The 25,174-nt window shown below is 48.0% G+C and overlaps 1 protein-coding gene across 1 annotated transcript in view; it reads right to left on the reverse strand.

Moving 5' to 3' along the window:
- The window catches only part of VWCE (von Willebrand factor C and EGF domains), a 154,977-nt gene that overhangs the window by 85,888 nt on the left and 43,915 nt on the right, over positions 1–25,174 (reverse strand). The window contains exons 7-10 of the mRNA XM_073658019.1: positions 19,534–19,659; positions 19,330–19,446; positions 16,776–16,898; positions 6,699–6,827 (exon numbers count right to left, since the gene is read on the reverse strand). Coding sequence (XP_073514120.1) covers positions 6,699–6,827; positions 16,776–16,898; positions 19,330–19,446; positions 19,534–19,659 — 495 coding nt within the window. The remainder of the gene's footprint in view (positions 1–6,698; positions 6,828–16,775; positions 16,899–19,329; positions 19,447–19,533; positions 19,660–25,174) is intronic.

Raw genomic sequence — 25,174 nt, forward strand, 5'->3', positions numbered from 1 at the left:
CCCTCTTCTCCCACTCTTGACACACTGATAGCAACACTGCAGAAGAAATGCTAGCACAGGCTTCCAGTATCTGTTGTTTCAGATGCTGCACATCTCATATCTTGATGGTATGGTGTGGTATATGGGGTACAAAGATAGTGGGGCCATTCTTCATCAGTGGAAACCTCAATGCCACTGGATATCTGAAATTGCTACATGATGATGTGTTGCCCTCTTTATGCACTGAAGATGGCACGTTCCATGAGTTTTTCCAACAAGATGGCATGCTACCACATTATGGGTGTCAGGTCCGAGCATTCCTACATGAACAGTTTCCTGGAAAGTGGATTGGTTGTCATGGGCCAGTTGAATGGCCACCAAGGTCTCCCGATCTGACCCCCTTATCTTTGGGGTCATCTGAAGGCAATTGTCTATGCTGTGAAGATACGAGATGTGCAGCATTTGAAACAATGGATACTGGAAGCCTGTGCTAGCATTTCTTCTGCGGTGTTGCTGTCTGTGTGTCAAGAGTGGGAAAAGAGGGTTGCATTGACAATCCAACACAATGTACAGCACTTTGAACACATTTTATAAGTGGTCATAAACTTGTAAAAAACTCATGAAAGAATAAAGTTACGTTAAAACCAAGCACAACATTGTGCTCCGCTTGTTTACCGCACCTGTGGTTCTGTTCTGCTCTGCTTGTTCTCCGCTTGGGCGGTTCCGCTCTGCTCCACTTGTTTACCGCACCTGCGATTCTGTTCTGCTTTGCTTGTTCACCGCTCCGGCGGTTCTTCTCTGCTCCGCTTGTTTACCGCACCTGCGGTTCTGTTCTGCTCTGCTTGTTCACCGCTCCGGCGGTTTTGCTCTGCTCCGCTTGTTTACCGCACCTGCGGTTCTGTTCTGCTCTGCTTGCTCACCGCTCCGGCGGTTCCGCTCTGCTCCAATTGTTTACCACACCTGCGATTCTGTTCAGCTTCGCTTGTTCACCGCACCTGCGGTTTTGCTCCGTTCTGCTTGCTCACCGCACTTGCGGTTGTGCTCCGCTCTGCTTGCTCACTGCTCCTGCGGTTTTGCTCTGCTAGTACACCGCACGTGCGGCTCTGTTCCTGTATCCCAGTCTGTACTGGTCCCTATCCAGCCTGCGTTCATACCTGCCAGTATCTGCCTGTCTGCATTCCAGCCGTGCCTTTCAGCACCCACCTGTCTGCATACCAGCCGCGCCTGCCAGTACCCACCTGCCTACATACCAGCAGTGCCTGCTAAGTACCCACCTCCCGTCATACCAGCCGTGCCTGCCAGTACCCTCCTGTCTGCATACTAGCTAACCTGCCTGTTACTGCATTCCCCGGTGTGGGTCAATAGCTGTGACCGGGGTCTGACCTGGAGTAGCACCTGGTCCCTCTGCTCGGTTCCTCCCTGGTTCACGGAGTCGACTGAGCCGCCGTGCGACCTTAGTCGGACCGGGTTGATACTTAGTTACGCCCCTCCAGGCACTCCTCGGTTCATGGTACAGTGGGATCACTAATCACGCTCACGCCAGTCAGTCCGGGCCCTTCGCTCTCAGAGACATTTGAATCCTTGTCTGGCGAATACGTGCACTAAGAAAAAAATTTTTCTCAAGCTGAAGTTCAGGCGACTTACGCATCAGCCCAAATGGAGCTATCAGCACTCGTTCCTGCGGATCCACCACGGTACTATGGGGATCCAAAACGAAGCCGTGCATTTGTGGAGCAATGCATGCTGCATTTCAAATTCTATGCTATTTTCCTACCGATCGGGATAAAGTAGCATTCATGATGTCCTACCTTGCGGGTGATGCCTTGAAATGGATCACCCCCCCTATGGGAAGCATGGGATCCTATCGTCTCTGACCTGCAGGCCTTCCTGGTGGCCTTTCTAATGGTCTTCGATGACCCTAATCCTGAAGCTTGTGCTAAAACTTCCCTTCCCAATATCCTGGAGCAGCCCCGATGGGTGATGTGTGTAGGTAGCCTACCAGTTCTCCAGCCTGAAGAGACTGCTGCCCACACAGAATCCACACAGGATGATAATGCTCCACAGAATACTTCCCTTCCCAACCTCAAGACGCAGTCCAGACGTGCAAGGCGTAGAGGTAAACCGTCACGTCGGATTCTGTCCTCCCAAAGACCTCCTGTTCCCCAGCCTGTGGAGGCAGCTATCCGCACAGAGTCCATGAAGGATGACTATGTTCGTCAAGCAAAGCAGAGGCCAGAACTCAGTCACAAAGTCAGATTGTGGTCCCGCTGCGGTTGTTTGAGACCCCCGGACGGTCTTTGTCCAGCGAAGGTTGGAGAATCCCAAGACATTAGGCCTGTGGGAGAGGCTGCCCTTGGCGTTAGTGTTTCCTCTCCACAGATGACCATGACTGTCTCCGTGGCAAGTGAAGGCCTCGGATTAACTGGAAGTTTCGGGCTTAAAGCCTTGAAGAGTCAGTGTCTGATTCCCGTCCGACAACTCCAGAAGCTGGTTTGGGCATTGTCAGTGGAAGGACGAGCCCTACTCAGAAACAGTCAAAATATGTCTGTACAAATTAAGCTCCAGATTGGAGCATTACACATGAAGAAGTTCACATTTCAGGTGCTGTCTGGTTTACTCACAGGTCGTTCAGAGCCGAGAGATCTAGTGCCCACTCAGGTCTGGAGATCCTGCATGGTGTTTCCTGGGGGACTGCTTAGGTGCAAGGGGTGTCCAGTCCCCATATCTTCAGGACAATCAGCAGTTTCTTCTTCTTCTTCACCAGATCTGCTAGTCGCTGACTCGCTGTGCGCTGAAGTCTCCGAAGGAGGGGAAGCGGAGGCATTGTCCCCACACAGTCTCGATGATTGTACCAATGATCTGGCTTTAGGCACCGCCCCGCCTCGCAGACGTGTCATCTCAGAAACCAGGCTGAAATTGGTCCCTAAGCAAGGATCCTCCATCTTTAACAAATCTGGCAATAAGTCCATCAAGGCGGTGGCTACCTCCCAGTCTCTGCACCCCTCCAACCAGGCGGAGGATCTCCAGTTGCCTCCTGAATCCTCCAGGGTGCTATCTGATAACAAATGGAGAGAGACTTTTCTGCACCCTGCACCTGGTACTTCACCCACTTCATCCAGTAAGCTTGGCAAAGTGTACGTCAAAGCGGTGGTTAACCCCGAGTCTCTGCACCCCTCCAACCTGGTTGAGGACCTCCAGTTGTCCCGTAAATCCTTTGGGGTGCTACCCGATATTAATAAGTGGAGAGAGACTTTTCTGTGTCCCATTCCTGGTACCTCGCCCACTTCATCTGTTGCTGAGGATGGCCCGATGGAAGGAAGCATCCTAGTTACCAAGATGATGAGACTAGCTTTGTTCCCTCTAGTGGACAGAAGAGGAAATCTTCTTGAGGAGAAGGATCGGCCACCAAATTCTCTGAAGAAAATCCTTGCTGGCTGGAAGAAGAGGGGGCGTAAAGGGGGGGGGGTACTATAACATCCCTGGCGGCATGCTTGCATGGTGCACCACCACCCACCATGCAAGACTGCAATCTTACCTGTCAGTCCATGCTGCACTCTTTGCTCCAGTACCTGCTCTGTCCTTGTCTCTTGTCTGATTGCTTAGGGTGTCGGCACGGCTTTCTGCTTGTTTCTTATAGCTACTGTGTGCACAGTCCTAATGTGTCCCCAGCCTATAGCTGTGAGTCACTGGATACTTAAACCCCCTCAACCCAGTAGGAGGTGCCTGAGCAACACTTTCACTCAGTTTGTCTTTTGCAACTGAGGTGCCAGGTCCTGTCTTGACTCTAGTCTGTCCGCCACCCTGGGGCCTTTTCCTGTACCTGTGACTTCTAGTCTGTTTCCGCCACCCTGGGGGCTGAGTACCCAGGGCCGCTACCTGTATCTCAGACTTCTAGTCTGTTTCTGCCACCCTGGGGGCTGAGTTCCCAGGCTCGTTCCTGTATCTTGTTCCCAGTTCAGTTCCTGTCTGAACAGTGTCCTAGCCCGTTACTTGTTTCTCTCTATGTTCGTACCTTCCCTTTTCATGCAGTGTCTGAAACTGCACCTAACTCCAACTCGTTGTCTCTGTACTTCTGTTTGTGAGTTTTCTGTCCACTCCCTACTTCATTGTAAGTACCTTGTGTGTGTTTGGTTCTGCTTGTCCCCTTTCCCTGCCTCCGTATCCACCTCCTGTGTTCTAACCACATTCTTGTATTTTCCAGTCTGTTCCATGTGAACAGAGCCCTGTCCTATCTGCCTTCACCTTCTGCTCTGTTCTGCTCTGCTTGTTCTCCGCTCCGGCGGTTCCGCTCTGCTTGTTTACCGCACCTGCGGTTCTGTTCTGCTCTGCTTGTTCACCGCTCCAGCAGTTCTGCTCTGCTCCGCTTGTTTACCACACCTGCGGTTCTGTTCTGCTCTGCTTGTTCACTGCTCCGGCGGTTCTTCTCTGCTCCACTTTTTACCGCACCTGCGGTTTTGCTCCGCTCTGCTTGTTCACCGCACCTGCGGTTTTGCTCCGCTCTGCTGGTTCACCGCACCTGCGGTTGTGCTCCGCTCTGCTTGCTCACCGCACCTGCGGTTGTGCTCTGCTCTGCTTGCTCACCGCACCTGCGGTTGTGCTCTGCTCTGCCTGCTAGTCTACCGCACCTGAGGCTCTGTTCCCGTATCCCAGTCTGTACTGGTCCCTATCCAGCCTGCGTTCATACCTGCCAGTATCTGCCTGTCTGCATTCCAGCCGTGCCTGTCAGCACCCGCCTGTCTGCATACCAGCCGCGCCTGCCAGTACCCACCTGCCTACATACCAGCCGTGCCTGCTAAGTACCCACCTGCCATCATACCAGCCATGCCTGCCAGTACCCACCTGTCTGCATACCAGCTAACCTGCCTGTTACTGCATTCCCCGGTGTGGGTCAACAGCTGTGACCGGGGTCTGACCTGGAGTAGCACCTGGTCCCTCTGCTCGGTTCCTCCCTGGTTCACGGAGTCGACTGAGCCGCCGTGCGACCTTGGTCGGACCGGGTTGATACTTAGTTATGCCCCTCCAGGCACTCCTCGGTTCATGGTACAGTGGGATCACTAATCACGCTCACGCCAGTCAGTCCGGGCGCGAGCCTAACAGTGGTCCTCTCAAAGAATATGTCCAGTATGTATAGTATATGATAAAATGAAAATCTGTAACAATCTGATCTGTAAAAATGAATGGTCTTCTCAAAGAGGTGGTCCAACTGAAGAAAAAGTCGGCACTCCGTTCTCCTGGATAAACTCTCTATTCCAAATTCATGTGTATATACAACATTAAAAGTAGGTATCAAAACACTGACGTGTTTCGGAAAAAAGTTCCTTAAGGCTGCGTGCACACGATGCGTTTTTCATGCGTTTCCGCTGCGGAATTTCCGCAACGGAAACGCATCAAAAACGCATGGTAATCCGCACCCCATGGTCTCCAATGGCATTCCGCAATGTCAATGCACATGCTGCGGATTTTTCCGCAGCGTTTCTGCAGCGCTCATAAATCCGCAGCATGTTCATTAATTTTGCGGAAGCGCAGCGGAAGCGCCGCCATTGACTTGCATTGAGACGCATAATATCCGCGTCTGTACATTTGTACAAGCGGATATCATGCGTCTCAATGTGCGGATGGTACCCAGTTCTGGAGGAGAGGAGACTCTCATCCAGACCTGGGTACCATTGTACCTGTAAAAAAAAGAATAAAATAAAAAATAAAGTTATATTCACCTGTCCGACGGCTTCTCTCTGCTTGCCGGCAGCGCTTCTCCTTCCAGGACCTGAGATAACGTCGCAGTCATGTGACCGCAGGCTGTCTCGCGATAGCCCGGCAACCCGGAAGAAGCCAGGACGAGCGCTGCAGCACACGCCGGTGCATCGGGGGTGAGTATAGCTTTATTTTTTTTATTTTTACGGTCACACTGTATAAATCCATGCCGTTTGCATGGATTTATACAGTGTGACCTAGTTGTCAAGCACTTTCCAAGTGATGCTATCGCCAGGAAAGTGCTTGTCAGTCCGCATGCGGAAACACATGCGTTAACGCATGTGGATGCGCATGTGAATCCGCATGTATTCTGCAGGAAAAACGCATGCACAATCTGCATGCGTTTTTTCTGCCAGGGAGATGCAGAAATGCTGCAGAAATTTTCTGCTTCATTTCTGCATCGTGGGCACATAGCCTAAGTCCAACACGGTATTGAACAGCTATGATTAAGGAATTGTATCCTGAAACGCGTCAGTGCTTTTACACCTACTTTTAATGTTGTCTATGCACATGGATTTGAAATAAAGAGTTTATCCAGGAGGACGGGGTGCAGACTTTCTTTATTTGGATTTGTCCCCATGCCGGCTCAGGCTGTTGAGCACCAGGGATGTTCACAATGCAGGTGCAGTGAGCGGCCTCATTTGTTTGTGGGTCCTTAGAAAAGGTTCCACTGTGGTAGTATATTGGTTACCCTAGCGGTTTACATTTTGTTAGGGCCATCCATCCAAGTGCAGCTCTTAAAACTCAAGTGAGCGTTATCCTGGAAGTGATATCCTGACTGGTTTACTAATTTCCTTTTTGTTATTGGCACCTTATATATTTGCAGACTGTCATTACAAAAGGAAATTGTTCTGCATGGGGCAAAATTCACAAACTCTGTGTTGCAAGAAGTCAGCAATTGCCAGCGTAAATAAACAAGATCCAATAGAGCTCTAAGATTGCAAAGTAATTTCCCACAAAATACTTACCAACACATGACATTCTGTCTGCACCGAGGACAAACCCACTTCGACAGGAACAGAAGAAACTTCCTTGTGTGTTGTGGCAAGAGTGTTCACAAAGGTGAGACGTTCCGAGTCGGCGACATTCATTGATGTCTTGAAAGAAACCAAAAGAATGTAACAGTGTTATGTTACACATATTGATCATGTGAATACTGAATATGTACCAGAGGGTGTGTATGTATTTGTGGTAATGGTCTTGTCTATAAAAAACAAATATATATATGTATTAAGAAATATTTATAATTAAAGAAATTTAATTATAATGGAAGACACATGAGCAATTATAATAAAAACAAAAAAAATGTATGTCTTCTGAAGGCATATGGATCTTATCAAAGAGGGGTCACTGTGGTGATTTTGTGGCTCCTACAAAAGAGTGGATTCTTCTGTGGAGGACATGGTCTAGTTGTGTACTATCTTCGCCTATCCATATGAACACATCTTATTTAAATTTTCTACAGTTTTCAGATGATGGACTCATGGAGATCAGCTGCATGCCTGACCTCTGCTCCATTCATTGTCAATGGGACTGTGGGACTCAGTACAGCGCTCAGCTTTCTCCAGAAGTTCCATAGACAATGGACAGAGGGCAAGTGGAGCTTGCACACCTTTCAAGACTGAGCAGAGCCCTGTTCTTAGTGTTCCAAAGTTCTGCCCTCGGGGATAGGGGATAACTTTTTTTTTTAGGAGTGAACCTCAAAAGGAGTGAAAATAACCCATCTTTAAAAACCCCTATGTTTAATTAAGACATTTGTCAACTCCATAAAACGTAGAAGCAGTACCAGTAAAACCGGAGGGTGCCAAGCTTCCCAGGTAAAGGCCAATCCTCCACATATAAAGAAATTAATGAAGGCAGCTTGAGAAAGGTTCACACCTGGAGCCGAAACGTTGCCAGTATAGACTATTAAAAGTCAGTCTCTTCTATATATTGTGACAAAGTCACTGGCAGAATACTGGAGGGGAGATATGTTTCACTGAGGCTATTAGCTTCAGTGATGTGAAACGTGGAAGTCTTCTCCTGCATGGTAGGTGCAGAGAGGGTTAATCAGCCATATGTAAAAGGATATGTTTTGTTGTGTATGGCTATAGTGCAGGGTGGTAGGCCATTCACCTTATCTCTTCCCCAGGGAGTGGTCTGAGCTGTAAGTAGCCAGCCTTGTGACTCAGGTGTTGTTCAGTATCTGGAGAGGCTTGCTCCAGAGAGGAGCTTGCATGTGTTGTGCTAAATCTGAACTGTGTGTGGTTAACCCTTCGTGGCCAGAACCCGGCCGATATACGGACTGTGCTGTATCTTTTTATTTCGCCGTTATGCCAAATGGGCTGTGTTTACTTTATGGACTCCAGGGGGGTTTATGACACTTTTTAATAAACCAACCGGAAACTTAAAGAAACAGTGTTCTGTGTCTACCTCCTTGTAAAGGTGAGCAAGCTGCTTTACCACAATATACAGTACAGACCAAAAGTTTGGACACACCTTCTTATTTAAGGATTTTTCTGTATTTTCATGACTATGAAAAATGTACATTCACACTGAAGGCATCAAAACTATGAATTAACACATGGTGAATTATATACTTAACAAAAAAGTGTGAAACAACTGAAGATATGTCTTATATTCTAGGTTCTTCAAAGTAGCCACCTTTTGCTTTGATGACTGCTTTGCACACTCTTGGCATTCTCTTGATGAGTTTTATGCACACGCCCGGACTGACTGGCGTGTGCGGGTGTTGTGGTTCCACTGGACCATGGACCGGAGAGTGCCTGGAGGGGCGTGACTAAGTATCTGGCCGATCCGACCAAGGTGGCACGACGGCATACGACGCCAGTGCACCAGGGAGAAACCGGGCAGAGGGACCAGGTGCTACTCCAGGTCAAACTCCGGACACGGGGGTTGACCCACACTGGGATTACTGGAACAGGCAGGTTAGGCTGGCACAGACTGGTGGATGTAAGCAAACACGGCAGGTATGCAGATGGGTGGATACAGGCGAGTATGCAGGCAGGGAGGTACTGGCCGAAAGGACGGGCTGGAGCACAGAGAGGTTAAGACCCAGTACAGACTGGGTCACAGAAGCGCAGATGCGGTAGACAACCACAGCAGAGAGGTAATGCCCAAAGCGGTGGGCAAGAACAGAGCAGGACGGGGCTGCAGGAGCAGCGAGCACAAGCAGGGCAGGACAGGACTGCCGGAGCAGCGGGCAGAAGCAGGGCAGGGCGGAAACCGCAGAAGCAGTAAGTAAGATAAGAGCAGAGCAGAAACCGCAGGAGCGGCAAGCAAGGCAAGAGCAGAGTGAAAACCGCAAGAGCGGCAAGCTAAGCAGGAGCAGAGCGGACACCGCAGAGCGGTAAACAAGGCAGGAGCAGAGCAGAAACCGCAAGAGCGGCAAGCTAAGCAGGAGCAGAGCGGACACCGCAGAGCGGTAAACAAGGCAGGAGCAGAGCAGAAACCGCAAGAGCGGCAAGCTAAGCAGGAGCAGAGCGGACACCGCAGAGCGGTAAACAAGGCAGGAGCAGAGCAGAAACCGCAAGAGCGGCAAGCTAAGCAGGAGCAGAGCGGACACCGCAGAGCGGTAAACAAGGCAAGGGGATAGGACTCTGTTCACAAAGAACAGACGGAGAAGGAAAGGCAGAACCAGAAGCACGCACAGTACTTACATAGAAGTAGCGAGCGTACACTAAATTCACAACAGAGGTACAGAGACGACGAGAAGGAATTTAGGAGCGGGTTCAGATTCTGCAGAAAGACGCAGAAAACAGACATAGAGGGAAAAGGGAGACAAGGTTAAAGTAGAAACGTGGCACAGACAACAGGGAACAGAGGAACGGGAACAGAGACAGCAAGGCAGGAACACAAACAGGACTCTGTTCAGACGGGAACAGATACCGCAAGGCAGGAACACAAACAGGACTCTGTTCAGACGGGAACAGATACCGCAAGGCAGGGACACAAACAGGACTCTGTTCAGACGGGAACAGATACCGCAAGGCAGGGACACAAACAGGACTCTGTTCAGACGGGAACAGATACCGCAAGGCAGAGACACAACCAGGACTCTGTTCAGACGGGAACAGATACCGCAAGGCACAGACAGGCAGATCTAGGAATACGGCCCCTAGAAGGCGAAAGAACAGGCAAGAAGCGTGTTCACAAGAACAGACCACAGTTCAGACACAGAACTGGAAAACAGGCAGGAAAACAGGATAGGACCTGGCATGTCAGAGACAAAAAGGCAACTGACAAGAAACAATGCTCAGGCGCCATCTTGAGGAAGAAGGTGGTATAAATACCCAAAGATGGACAGCAATAGGCTGAAGGTGCAACAGGGGCGTGTCCGCAGCAGGTACAAGAAACAGGAAGTTCAGCGGGCGTCGCCCTATGCAGTCAAAGTGGAGCAGAGCAGAGCACAAGGAAAGAAGCCAGACCAGGAAGCTGGGCGGGAGATGAAGTTTGCGATCTTGCATGATGAGAGATGGAACACCATGCAAGAACGCCGCCAGGTATGCTACAGTACCCCCCCCCTTACGCCCCCTCTTCTTCAGGCCTGCAAGGATCTTCCGCAGGGAATTTGGGGGCCAATCCCTCTCTTCAAGGAGAATACTTCTATTGTCCACAGGAGGAGACAAAACTGGTCTTATAATCTGGATGGCTAGGATGCGACTTCCCATCCAGCCATCTTCAGCAACAGATGAAACGGGTGAAGTACCAGAAACAGCACACAAAAAAGTCTCTCTACATTTATTTTTAGGCAGCACCCCAAAAAGTTCAGGAGACAACTGGAGGTCCTCTGCCGGGTTGGAGGGGTGCAGAGACTCGGGGGTAGCCTCTGCTTCGGGGTACATCTTGTCAAGCTCACAGGATGAAATGGGCAAAGTATCAGGTACAAGGTGTAGAGAAGACACTGCCTCTTTGTTATGTGGTGGTACCCCGGAGGATTCAGGAAACAACTGGGGGTCCTCCGCTAGGCTGGAGGGATACCGAGACTCGAGGGTAACCTCTGCTTCGGAGTACACAAGGTCAGACTCACTGGAAGAAGCGGGTGAGGTATCAGGTACCGCGTAAAGGAGAATCTCTGTCCATTCGCTATCAGGTAGCACCCCGGAGGGTTCAGGAGACGACTGGAGGTCCTCCGCCTGGTCGGAGGGGTGTAGAAACTCGGGGGTAACCTCTGCTTCGGAGTACACTAGGTCGGACTCACTGGAAGAAGCGGGCGAGGTATCAGGTACAGAGAATAGGAGAGTCTCTGTCCTTTCGCTACCAGGTAGCACCCCGAAGGGTTCTGGAGACAACTGGAGGTCCTGCGCCTGGTCAGAGGGGTGTAGAGACTCGGGAGTAACTACCACTTTGAGGCACCCATTGTCAGGCCCACAGGACTGAGCGGACGAAGTATAGGGTACCGGGTGTAGGGAAGTCTCTCTCCAATTGTCATCGAGTGGTATCCCGGAGGCTTCAGGAGGTAACAAGGGGTCCTCCGCCAGGTAGTAGAGGTGTACAGACTCGGAGGTAAACACAGCTTCGGAGCATCCTTGGACATGCACACTGGTTAAAGTGGGTGTAGAATCTGATGCCAGGTGCAGGAAGCTCTCCTGTGTGGACTCTGGATGGGTAGCAGTCTCTTCTGCCTGGAGAACTGGTGCACCACCCACGCACATCACCCGCTGGGGCTTCTCCGGGATACAGGAAGATGAAGCTTCAGTAGGGACTTCAAGGTTGGGGTCAGGAGGTCTCAGGGAGGACAGACCCTGGCGTGACGGCTTGCCTCTGCGTCTAGCACGTCTGGACTGCCTCTTGAGGTTGGGAGCAGTATTCCGGAGAGTGTAGTCATCCTGAGTGGATTCAGGGCAAGCAACAGTCTTTTCGGGCAGGAGAACTTGTGCGCTACCTATGCACATTACCCGTCGGGGCTGCTCCGGGATACAGGGAAGTGAAGCTTCAGCAGGGGCTTCAGGGTTAGGATCATCGAAAGCCAAAAGGAAGGCCACCAGGAAGGCCTGTAGGTCAAGAACGATAGGATCCTGTGCTTCCCATAGGGGGTTGATCCATTCCAAGGCATCACCCGCTAGGTTGGACATTATAAATCCCACTTTAACCTGATCAGAAGAATAAGCATTAGCATAGAACCGGAACTGCAGCAAGCATTGCCACACAAACGCACGGCATTGTTTTGGATCCCCGTAGTACCGTGGTGGATCCGCGGGAGCAGGTGCAGCTTCAGCAGGGACTCCAGGGTTGGGGTCATCGAAGACCATTAGGAAGGCCACCAGGAAGGCCTGCAGGTCAAGGACGATAGGATCCCAAGCTTCCCATAGGGGGGTGACCCACTTCAAGGCATCCCCCGCTAGGTAGTCAATTATAAATGCCACTTTAGACCAATCAGAAGGAAAAGAAAGAGGGTAGAACTTGAAGTGCAGCATGCATTGCTCCACAAATGCACGACTTTGTTTTGGATCCCCATAGTACTGGGGCGGATCCGCAGGAACGGGTGCAGAAAGCTCCATCTGGACGGGTGCGAAATTAGCCTGGAACTCAGCTAGAGAAAAAAAAAAAAAATTATTTATTTATTTTTAATGCAAGTATTAGCTGGAAAATGTCTCAGAGAGCGAAGGCCGTGGGGCTCAACGGGAACCATGGCCTGAGCATGCTGTTATGCACACGCCCGGACTGACTGGCGTGTGCGGGTGTTGTGGTTCCACTGGACCATGGACCGGAGAGTGCCTGGAGGGGCGTGACTAAGTATCTGGCCGATCCGACCAAGGTGGCACGACGGCATACGACGCCAGCGCACCAGGGAGAAACCGGGCAGAGGGACCAGGTGCTACTCCAGGTCAAACTCCGGACACGGGGGTTGACCCACACTGGGATTACTGGAACAGGCAGGTTAGGCTGGCACAGACTGGTGGATGTAAGCAAACACGGCAGGTATGCAGATGGGTGGATACAGGCGAGTATGCAGGCAGGGAGGTACTGGCCGAAAGGACGGGCTGGAGCACAGAGAGGTTAAGACCCAGTACAGACTGGGTCACAGAACCGCAGATGCGGTAGACAACCACAGCAGAGAGGGAATGCCCGAAGCGGTGGGCAAGAACAGAGCAGGACGGGGCTGCAGGAGCAGCGAGCACAAGCAGGGCAGGACAGGACTGCCGGAGCAGCGGGCAGAAGCAGGGCAGGGCGGAAACCGCAGAAGCAGTAAGTAAGATAAGAGCAGAGCAGAAACCGCAGGAGCGGCAAGCAAGGCAAGAGCAGAGTGAAAACCGCAAGAGCGGCAAGCTAAGCAGGAGCAGAGCGGACACCGCAGAGCGGTAACCAAGGCAGGAGCAGAGCAGAAACCGCAAGAGCGGCAAGCTAAGCAGGAGCAGAGCGGACACCGCAGAGCGGTAAACAAGGCAGGAGCAGAGTAGAAACCGCAAGGGCGGCAAGCTAAGCAGGAGCAGAGCGGACACCGCAGAGCGGTAAACAAGGCAGGAGCAGAGCAGAAACCGCAAGAGCGGCAAGCTAAGCAGGAGCAGAGCGGACACCGCAGAGCGGTAAACAAGGCAGGAGCAGAGCAGAAACCGCAAGAGCGGCAAGCTAAGCAGGAGCAGAGCGGACACCGCAGAGCGGTAAACAAGGCAGGAGCAGAGCAGAAACCGCAAGAGCGGCAAGCTAAGCAGGAGCAGAGCGGACACCGCAGAGCGGTAAACAAGGCAGGAGCAGAGCAGAAACCGCAAGAGCGGCAAGCTAAGCAGGAGCAGAGCGGACACCGCAGAGCGGTAAACAAGGCAAGGGGATAGGACTCTGTTCACAAAGAACAGACGGAGAAGGAAAGGCAGAACCAGAAGCACGCACAGTACTTACATAGAAGTAGCGAGCGTACACTAAATTCACAACAGAGGTACAGAGACGACGAGAAGGAATTTAGGAGCGGGTTCAGATTCTGCAGAAAGATGCAGAAAACAGACATAGAGGGAAAAGGGAGACAAGGTTAAAGTAGAAACGTGGCACAGACAACAGGGAACAGAGGAACGGGAACAGAGACAGCAAGGCAGGAACACAAACAGGACTCTGTTCAGACGGGAACAGATACCGCAAGGCAGGAACACAAACAGGACTCTGTTCAGACGGGAACAGATACCGCAAGGCAGGGACACAAACAGGACTCTGTTCAGACGGGAACAGATACCGCAAGGCAGGGACACAAACAGGACTCTGTTCAGACGGGAACAGATACCGCAAGGCAGAGACACAACCAGGACTCTGTTCAGATGGGAACAGATACCGCAAGGCACAGACAGGCAGATCTAGGAATACGGCCCCTAGAAGGCGAAAGAACAGGCAAGAAGCGTGTTCACAAGAACAGACCACAGTTCAGACACAGAACTGGAAAACAGGCAGGAAAACAGGATAGGACCTGGCATGTCAGAGACAAAAAGGCAACTGACAAGAAACAATGCTCAGGCGCCATCTTGAGGAAGAAGGTGGTATAAATACCCAAAGATGGACAGCAATAGGCTGAAGGTGCAACAGGGGCGTGTCCGCAGCAGGTACAAGAAACAGGAAGTTCAGCGGGCGTCGCCCTATGCAGCCAAAGTGGAGCAGAGCAGAGCACAAGGAAAGAAGCCAGACCAGGAAGCTGGGCGGGAGATGAAGTTTGCGATCTTGCATGATGAGAGATGGAACACCATGCAAGAACGCCGCCAGGTATGCTACAATGAGCTTCAAGAGGTAGTCACCGGAAATGGTTTACACTTCACAGGTGTGCCCGGTCAGGTTTAATAAGTGGGATTTCTTGCCTTATAAATGGGGTTGTGACCATGAGTTGTGTTGTGCAGAAGTCTGGTGGATAAAAAGCTGATAGTCCTACTGAATAGACTGTTAGAATTTGTATTATGGCAAGAAAAAAGCAGCTTAGTAAAGAGAAACGAGTGGCCATCATTACTTTAAGAAATGAAGGTCAGTCAGTGCGAAAAATTGGGAAAACTTTGAAAGTGTCCCCAAGTGCAATTGCAAAAACCATCAAGCGCTACAAAGAAACTGGCTCACATGAGGACCACCCCAGGAAAGGAAGACCAAGAGTCACCTCTGCTTCTGAGGATAAGTTTATCCGAGTCACCAGCCTCAGAAATCGCAGGTTAACAGCAGCTCAGATTAGAGACCAGGTCAATGCCACACAGAGTTCTAGCAGCAGACACATCTCTTCAACAACTGTTAAGAGGAGACTTTGTGCAGCAGGCCTTCATGGTAAAATAGCTGCTAGGAAACCACTGCTAAGGACAGGCAACAAGCAGAAGAGACTTGTTTGGGCTAAAGACCACAAGGAATGGACATTAGACCAGTGGAAATCTGTGCTTTGGTCTGATGAGTCCAAATTTGAGATCTTTGGTTCCAACCACCGTGTCTTTGTGCGATGCAGAAAAGGTGAACGGATGGACTCTACATGCCTGGTTCCCACCGTGAAGCATGGAGGAGGAGGTGTGATGGTGTGGGGGTGCTTTGCTGGTGACACTGTTGGGGATTTATTCAAAATTGAAGGCATACTGAACCAGCATGGCTACCACAGCATCTTGTAGCGGCATGCTATTCCATCCGGTTTGCGTTTAGTTGGACCATCATTTATTTTTCAACAGGACAATGACCCCAAACACACCTCCAGGCTGTGTAAGGGCTAATTGACCAAGAGGGAGAGTGATGGGGTGCTACACCAGATGACCTGGCCTCCACAGTCACCAGACCTGAACCCAATCGAGATGGTTTGGGGTGAGCTGGACCGCAGAGTGAAGGCAAAAGGGCCAACAAGTGCTAAGCATCTCTGGGAACTCCTTCAAGATTGTTGGAAGACCATTTCCGGTGACTACCTCTTGAAGCTCATCAAGAGCATCAAGAGAATGCCAAGAGTGTGCAAAGCAGTCATCAAAGCAAAAGGTGGCTACTTTGAAGAACCTAGAATATAAGACATATTTTCACTTGTTTCACACTTTTTTGTTAAGTATATAATTCCACATGTGTTAATTCATAGTTTTGATGCCTTCAGTGTGAATGTACAATTTTCATAGTCATGAAAATACAGAAAAATCGTTAATGAGAAGGTGTGTCCAAACTTTTGGTCTGTACTGTATTTGAGTCACCTGTGTGGCCTCAAGTTTATACATTTTGCTGATCTTTTACATGCTGTTTGTCTTTGCTTTGGACAAATTTTTAGCAATAAGTTATTTTACCTAAATCTTTAATCCTTTGCTGCTCAATTGATTGTAAAGTGCTGTGTAGCATCTTCACAACATGCAAGGTGTCTGCTTTGAGAAAGTATATGGGTATGGGGATATCATCAGATATCTTTATTTTACAACTTTGTTTTTGTTGCGAATGTGAGCTATGAAGTCATCTACATTCTAAATCCAGCTTTAGGCTATAATACAGGCCATATCTGCAAATCAAGGAATTAATGAAATGTAAGTTAGCAATATGTATTCTCTTTCCTATTATGTGAAACATTTTGTATAAAAGGTTCAATACAAATAAAACTGCAAATTTTGTGTCTAATTTATTTTTTTGGAGTGTCTAGGGGGTAAAGTTTCTCCCTGTGGAGAGTGGCATGTCTGACATGCCAGAGTAAGGAGGCTTAAAGGTCGTGCAATGCTCCTCTGGGAAATTAAATATGCAAATTGTCTGTTCAGAGAGAAAGAGGACTAAAACTCTAGTGCCACCTATTGGGCATAGGAATCTTTAAAGTCAGTATGGACCCTTTAATCATCCTTGCTACAGGACCTCGGATCAAAAACAAAACCAGATAAACCATTTGTCTGACATATGTTTTGGGGTGTTTGCCCCTCATCAGCGCAAAGCAGGGAGGTTTAATTTAGCTGGGTGAGAAGCCTCTGATATGGGGTCTAAGGGCGAAGGTTTCTCCTTGCGAAGAGTGCCAAGACTTATCTTGTCATGTGGCAAGGCTCGATATAGGGTTGATATTGACTTTTATGCGCTAGAGTTCAAATCCTCTTCCTCTCTGAAGAAGATATTTGCATATTTATTTTTTTAACACATTAAAATTTGACATTCTCTCCAGTAGCTACCTGTGCAAGTGCGTCCATTGCTCTGCAGGGTGAACCCAGCTCCACACAAACACTTGTAACTCCCATGGACATTTTTACATCTGTGCTGACAAATAGATCTATGAACTGAACATTCATCAATATCTAGAAGCATGGAAGAAGAGGCTGCTGTTAGCTCTTTGCTTAGGGTACATACATGATACACGCATACATGATGTTGTTTTATAGCACATTGCACACACAGTTCTACAACATCAATACATTATATATTACAATAGAGGAGAACAATATTACAGTTCAACCACACTAGAATTAAAAATAATAGAAAATTGCTGTTAAATAATAATGTGTGGTGTCCCTCAGGTCTGATTTTTTCAAAATCCCTGGCATCTAGTGGGTAAATGATGCTTCCTCCAATCTCTTGTAATTTTTGATCAATACTATTATTATTATTATTGATGATGATGATAATAATATTGTTATTGTTTATAATAATAAATATATTAGAATTAGTGTTGCGCGAACGTGCTCGGTTAACTCTTTCACCAAGCACGCTCAGGTGCTGCCCGAGTATTTTCGGCACGCTTGGCATCTATGCTTAAGCCGCCGCGGCTGCATGTGTAGCAGCTGTTAGACAGCTGTGACACAAGCAGGGATTGCCTGTTTGTTAGTCAATCCCTGCATGTGTCATAGCTGTCTAACAGCCGCGACACATGTAGCAGAAGCGGATCAAACATAGATGTCGAGCACACCAAAAATACTCGGGAGGCACCTGAGCGTGCTTGGTGAAAGAGTTAACCGAGCACGCTCACGCAACACTAAGTATAATAAAATATTTCTGTCAATGGAAGTGGGTTAAAGGGTTATTCCCTAAACAACAAGTTATCTCCAACAGGGATTAACTCGCTGGGGGTGTTCAACCGTGAAGATCCACCACGATCCTGAGATTGGGGCTTGGGAACCCGAATAACAGGTCTCTGCTGCGCAGTCTATATTGGAGCAGAGGCACGCACTCTCGGCCTCGATTTCATTACTTGTCTATGGGACTACTGGACATAGCCGAGTGCTGTTCTCACCTTTTTTAGGCAGTCCCATAGACAATCAATGGCGCAGAGGTTGAGTAAATTTGCATCTCTGCTCCAATCAAAAAGGGGCAGCATTGCCCCATTGTAAGGTTTCCTGAGCCTTGATCTTGTAGCCCCTGGGGGTCTCAGTGCTCAGTCCCCCAGCCATCAACCATCAGCCATAAAATAATATTATCCTTAATGTCTGGTGAGTCAGTTATACTATCCCTGGTGTCTAGCAGATTGTTAATAATCTTCCTGGTTTCTCATGGGTTAATAATAGTAATATCCTAAGAGGTTTACAATGTTGTTCCTGACATTTTGTGGTTTAACAATGCTATTACTGTCCTCTCATGGGTTAACAATGCTGTCATTCAAGTACTGTGGGCTAATAATGCTATTCATGGTGTCTGCTAGGTTAACAATTGCATGTTTGTTATCTAAAGGGATAATATTGCTATTCTTGCTTACTAGTGGGTAATAAATATATCCTGATCCTCTAGTGGGATAAAAATTGTATTCCTGGTTTCTAGTGGAAATTATAATAATATTCCTGGTACCTGGTGGCAGTGGTGTAACTTGCAGCTAATGGGCCCCATTGCAAAATGTCCAACAGGGCCCCCTCTATCTCTAGTCATTAATAGTATTGGTCTTCTCATATGGGCCAAAGGATTCTTTTGGGGCTCAAAGGTCCAGATGTGACTGCAGCCACTGCACCTATTATACAGACAAAACCTAAGATGGAAAAAAAATGAGCATATACCCTGCAGTAAGTAAGTAAGTATATAGTAATGGTGAATATAAATAACATAGGGTACTTAGTAAACACTGTTTTGATAAAAAAATATAGTAAAAGTCACCCCACCGTTTCCCATGGCTGGGTGCCTGAACAGTCGGGCCCTGGTCCTGCTCTGCCCCCACCTACATTGAGGTCGTCTGACACGAGTTGAAATTTTAATACTACAGGATAGGACCGTCCAGATTGGGGTCACCTTGTTGTGGTGGGATGGCTTTTAAGCTTTTTTTCATCAAAACAGTGTTTATTAAGTACTGTATGTTATTTATATGTACTATTACTATTTACTTAGCTACTTAAAGCAGGGTATATGCTCATTTTATTGCCATCTTAGGTTCTGTCTGTTAAATGGCCACAGTGTGAACATGCTCCTATGCGTTGCATGTATACCAACTTATACTCTGGCTCCGTTTTTTTGTTTTCATTGCATCTACTATAGCTCTGCCTATGGGTTAATAATGCTATTCCTGCTCTTGAGTGGGGTCCGTATTTCCAAAAATATGTTACGTACTTTAAAATTAATCATCAATTTCAAAGCCATCAGCATGTATGTAAGGTTACCTTGAGGCATATTTGCACACAGTGGTAATGCTGGTTAGTAGCCTAGTGGCATAGATTTCTATCCATCATCTGAATTTCACCCCATTAGCAATCAGACTCTCAATCTGCAGTGTTGTTCTTCCCCCATGCTTTATACTGCAGTTCTGCTTCTTACCCAGACAAGTGCTTCTATCAGCAGCCAACTTGAGCCCAGGCCCACAGTCACACATATACCCTCCTTCAGTATTGAGACATGTCCCCTTACAGGTAGACGCTGCACATTCATCTATGTCTAGAGAAAGAGATAGATTTATTGACAAACTGGTGATCGTTAGAGGTATGTACAATGACTGCAGTGGAGTAAAGCATGCTGGGATACCGGTGCAGGTCACTCCATTAGCCGTCTCTGCCATTCTGAATCCAACAGGACAAACCCTTGAAATGTGTTCACAGCCTCCGTCATTACAACTTAGCTCACAGCCATATTCTCCGCACGGCACAGAAGCTGGAAAGAAAAAGAGCGTGGCGCAGATCAGTGAGGGTGATGCGAGATACAAAGTGCTACAATATAATATCTAATCTTGGGGGACAACTGCTGCTCTGCAGCTCAGGGGTCCACATACACCCGAGCCAACCCTCCAGAACTGGGGTCTGTGGCACATGATCTACACACGTGGTCAAAATTGTTGGTACCCCTCGTTTAATGAAAGAAAAACCAACAATGGTCACAGAAATAACTTGAATCTGACAAAAGTAATAAATTAAAAATCTATGAAAATGAACAAATGAAGGTCAGACATTGCTTTTCTGCTTCCACAGAATTTAAAAAAAATGAAACTCATGAAATAGGCCTGGACAGAAATGATGGTTCTTCTTAACTTAATATTTTGTTGAACAACCTTTTGAGGCAATCACTGCAATCAAACCATTCCTGTAACTGTCAATGAGACTTCTGCACCTCTCGACAGCTATTTTGGCCACTCCTCATGAGCAAACTGCTCCAGTTGTCTCGTGTTTGAAGGTTGCCTTTTCCAGACTCAATGTTTCAGCTTTTTCCAAAGATGCTCCATAGGATTTAGGTCAGGGCTCATAGAAGGCCACTTCACAATAGCCCAATGTTTTCCTCTTAGCCATTCTTGGGTGTTTTTAGCTGTGTGTTTTGGGTCATTATCCTGTTGCAAGACCCATGACCTACGACTGAGACCAAGCTTTCTGACACTGGCCAGCACATTTCTCTCTAGAATCCCTTGATAGTCTTGAGATTTCATTGTACCCTGCACAGATTCTGTGGAAGCAGGGTTGAAAAGCAATGTCTCACTTTCATTTGTTCATTTTCATAGATTTTTTATTTATTATTACTTTTATCAGATTAAAGTTATTTCTGTGACCATTGTGGGTTTTTCTTTCATTAAACGAGGGGTACCAACAATTTTGACCACGTGTGTATTGGAAGAGATACAGAGATGATGATACAGAGTTATCATAAAAGTATTTTTTTCAGTTTTTCTTGCTTGTGACTTTGTTGCCTTAATTGCATCAAATGTGTATCAAAGTGTTGCACGATGTTTGATAAATTTGGTGCATCTTTTTGGGGCACTTTTTATTCCACATTCCTCCTGGAGTAAGTTTGTGAATTTTTCTTCTGCTTTTCAAAAAGTCACGATTTATAAAATCTGGCTTGAACATTATTTCCACAGCTAACTGTGCCCACATTACACCCACTGGTTAAAAGTGGCAAAAGCTGTGTAAAATAGCAAAGGTTTGCAAACTTTTAAACAAATTAAATGTGCAACATTTTTTAAGACTTTTTGAAGAAAATGCTGAGATACAATGATCCCCACCCACCATCCCACTTTGCGTGATGTTTTTTATTTTTTTAAGGCTGCATTCACACGTTCAGTTTTTGGGCAGTATTTTACATCAGTATTTGTAAACCAAAACCAGGAGTGGGGAAATCAGAGGAAAAGTATAATGGCTTACAATTACTGATGTAAAATACTGACCAAATACTGAATGTGTGAACATGGCCTAATAGTATTCCAGTTGTAAGACAGAGAGCCAGCACACTGAATGCTAATATTTTAGCTACAATTGCTATATTTTGTTATTTTGTAAAGTAAAAATAATTTATAGAATAATAATTAAATGTTATTTGGGTATTATCATAAGCAAGTTGTTATTACTATGGAGACAACATATTTATCTTCTGAGTTTTATGGAAATGTAAAGTTAAAGTTAGTGTGCACTGACCTCCAGTGGTCAGAGTGTTCATTGTTTTTCTTTTCAGTATTCTGACTGTTCTCTACATCTCATTATATTGTCATATCCAAAAGTTTTGAGACTGACACAAATGTTGGTTTTCTCAAAGTTTGCTGCTGTAGTGTTTTCACATCCTTTAGTCTGCATTCACACAAGAAGTGTCGGTATGCTCCGTGATTTTTTTATGATGGGAATGGACTCACTCAAAATTTTGCCCAAGAATACTGCCATAAATAATGAATAGGATATAAACATCCTTTAAGATGCAGCTCCTCCCCATGAATTTGTTACACATCTTGTTTTTCTCAGGCAAAATGGCCCAAAAAAGAGATTTATCTGACTCAGAAAAGTAAAACATGGTTACAAGTCTTACAGAGGATGCAGAACTCTTGAAATTGCTAAGATATTGGGTGTGATCACAGAACCATCAAGAGTTTTGTTGCAAATGATCAACAGAGTTGCAAAAAATATGTTGAAAAAAAAGATGACATTAACTGCCAATGATTCAAGAAGAACCAAACATGAAGCAACTAGGAAGCCATTATCATCCAGTGCTGTCATATTACAGATCTGCAACCTCCCTGGAGGCCCAGAAGTACAAGGTGTTCAGTGCTCAGAGACAGGGGCGGAACTACCGCCCGTGCAGCCGGTTCATTGAACGGGGGCCCCGAGGGAGAGGGGGCCCCTCCAGCCTCCAGCAGGGCCGCCATCAGGGCATGACTGCCCTGACTCCAGTATGGGGCCCGGCCGGTAGGGGCCCCCTCGGGGGCCCCCCTCTTGTGCGTCTCTCTCCGGGGCCCCATGCTATGCGCCGGGTCCGGGACATTTCAGCGCTGAGCTGCGCTGTTGCAGCAGCGCCTTGATGATTCCCCTGACTTCCGGTCATGTGACGGTGCCGTCACATGGCCGGAAGTCAGGAGAACCTGCTGTCAGCGATTTGGACGAGCGCCAGGATTCTGCAGGGATCGCATGGGGGTAAGTATAACAAGTTTTATTTTTTTTAAAATACAATTAACTAGGAGTGGAGAGATGGGAGAAGCACATGTGTGTGTATGTGTGTGTGGGGGGGGAGATGGGAGATGCACATGTGTGTGTGTGTGTGGGGGGGGGAGATGGGAGATGCACATGTGTGTGTGTGTGGGGGGGGAGATGGGAGATGCACATGTGTGTGTGTGGGGGGGGGAGATGGGAGATGCACATGTGTGTGTGTGGGGGGGGGAGATGGGAGATGCACATGTGTGTGTGGGGGGGAGATGGGAGATGCACATGTGTGTGGTGGGGGGGGAGATGGGAGATGCACATGTGTGTGGGGGGGGGAGATGGGAGATGCACATGTGTGTGGGGGGGGGGATGGGAGATGCACATGTGGTGGAGGGGGATGAGATGGGAGATGCACATGTGGTGGAGGGGGATGAGAGAGGGGCACATGTGGGGGAGGGGGATGAGAGAGGGGCACATGTGGGGGAGGGGGATGAGAGAGGGGCACATGTGGGGGAGGGGGATGAGAGAGGGGCACATGTGGGGGAGGGGGATGAGAGAGGGGCACATGTGGGGGAGGGGGATGAGAGAGGGGCACATGTGGGGGAGGGGGATGAGAGAGGGGCACATGTGGGGGAGGGGGATGAGAGAGGGGCACATAACGAATGTGGGGTGGGGGAGAGTAAATGATAAATGATGATGGGGTGGGGAGAGCACGGACATGATATAATGAATTGGGGCAGGGGGTGCATGTAAATATTGAATGCGGGGAGCAGGAAGTATAGAGTAGGGGGCGTTGCGGATGCAGGAGTGTGACTGGTAACAAATTGGCGGAAAGAGTAGAGGTTCTAATTAAATTATATATTAAGTGCCTATTTACAGTTAATGGGGGCACAGTGGTGGATTACAATTTATATTTGGAATGGTAGGTTGCCTAATAACTAACCATATATTGATGGTGGATGCACGTCTGTATTCAGCTGCGTAATGTAGAAGTTGGGGAATGTGCTCTAGATAACTGTGTTATTTTATGCAGAGACGAGTGATGGCGGTCTGTGCTGGATGAAGGAGAAAAGCGAAGATGAAGGACTTCACCTAGAGACGTCACCGGTGAGTCAGTCTATTACATGTACACTGTGTATAATGTCACTGGTGATCACTGTATTACCTGTACACTGACACTATATACAGAGCTCCTGTGTATAATGTCACTGGTGATCACTGTATTACCTGTACACTGACACTATATACAGAGCTCCTGTGTATAATTTCACTGGTGATCACTGTATTACCTGTACACTGACACTATATACAGAGCTCCTGTGTATAATTTCACTGGTGATCACTAGATTACCTGGACACTTACGTTATACATACCATGTATAGAGCTCCCGTGTATAATGACACTTATGGTAATATTAGTAATGTGGTGGTAATATTAGTAATGTAGTGGTAATATGTGGTCTGGTCATGGTGTGGCAGTTTTTCTCCCTTCTGTGTGGTATTATTCGGTCACTATGTTGTGGTAATATGTGGTCTGGTCATGGTGTGGCGGTATTCCCTGTATGTGGTATTATTGGTCATTTAAAAAAAAAATGTATATGACACATTCCCTTAAAGAAAACTAAATAAAAATATATCTAAAAAGAGTATTGGATATTTTAAGAAAATTTTAATAGGTTAGAGTAGGGCCCGCCCAGAAGAGTCTACCTTATCGTGGTGGCGGCTTTAAAAATCTTTTGGCCAAAACAAAAGCTGATGGCTATGTATGTGGCGCCGTCACATGGCCGAACGTCAGGAGAACCTGGTGGCAGCGACGTGGACGAGCGCCAGGATTCTGCAGGGATTGCATGGGGGTAAGTATAACAAGTTTTATTTTTTTTAAATACAATTAATTAACTAGGAGTGGGGGGAATCAGAGATGCACATGGGGGGGGATGAGAGATGCACATGGGGGGGGATGAGAGATGCACATGGGGGGGGGATGAGAGATGCACATGGGGGGGGGATGAGAGATGCACATGGGGGGGTGAGAGATGCACATGGGGGGGGATGAGAGATGCACATGGGGGGGATGAGAGATGCACATGGGGGGGATGAGAGATGCACGGAGGGGGATGAGAGATGCACATGGGGGGGATGAGAGATGCACATGGGGGGGATGAGAGATGCACATGGGGGGATGAGAGATGCACGGGGGGTGAGAGCTGCACATGGGTGGGATGAGAGCTGCACATGGGGGGGTGAGAGATGCACATGGGGGGTTATGTTTACATAACTTTGTTGCCTTATGAAGGGCAGGGGGGGCCCCCCAAAATTTCTTGCACAGGGGCCCACTACAGTCTGTGTCCGCCCCTGCTCAGAGACATGGCCGAGGTGAGGAAGGCTGAGACCTGACTACCACTGAACAAGACACAGAAGTACAAGGTGTTCAGTGCTCAGAGACATGGCCGAGGTGAGGAAGGCTGAGACCTGACTACCACTGAACAAGACACAGAAGTACAAGGTGTTCAGTGCTCAGAGACATGGCCGAGGTGAGGAAGGCTGAAGATGACCACCACTGCCACCACTGAACAAGACACAGAAGTACAAGGTGTTCAGTGCTCAGAGACATGGCCATGGTTAGGAAGGCCGAGACTTGACCACCACTAAACAAGACACAGAAGTACATGGTGGTCAGTGTCAGAGACATGGCCGAGGTAAGGAAGGCTGACACCTGACCACCACTGAGCAAGACACAGAAGTACAAGGTGTTCAGTGCTCAGAGACATGGCCGAGGTGAG

This window comes from Phyllobates terribilis, unplaced genomic scaffold, assembly GCF_046119375.1.
Source record: "Phyllobates terribilis strain yellow unplaced genomic scaffold, ASM4611937v1 Scaffold_13__5_contigs__length_258822181, whole genome shotgun sequence".
NCBI lineage: Eukaryota > Metazoa > Chordata > Amphibia > Anura > Dendrobatidae > Phyllobates > Phyllobates terribilis.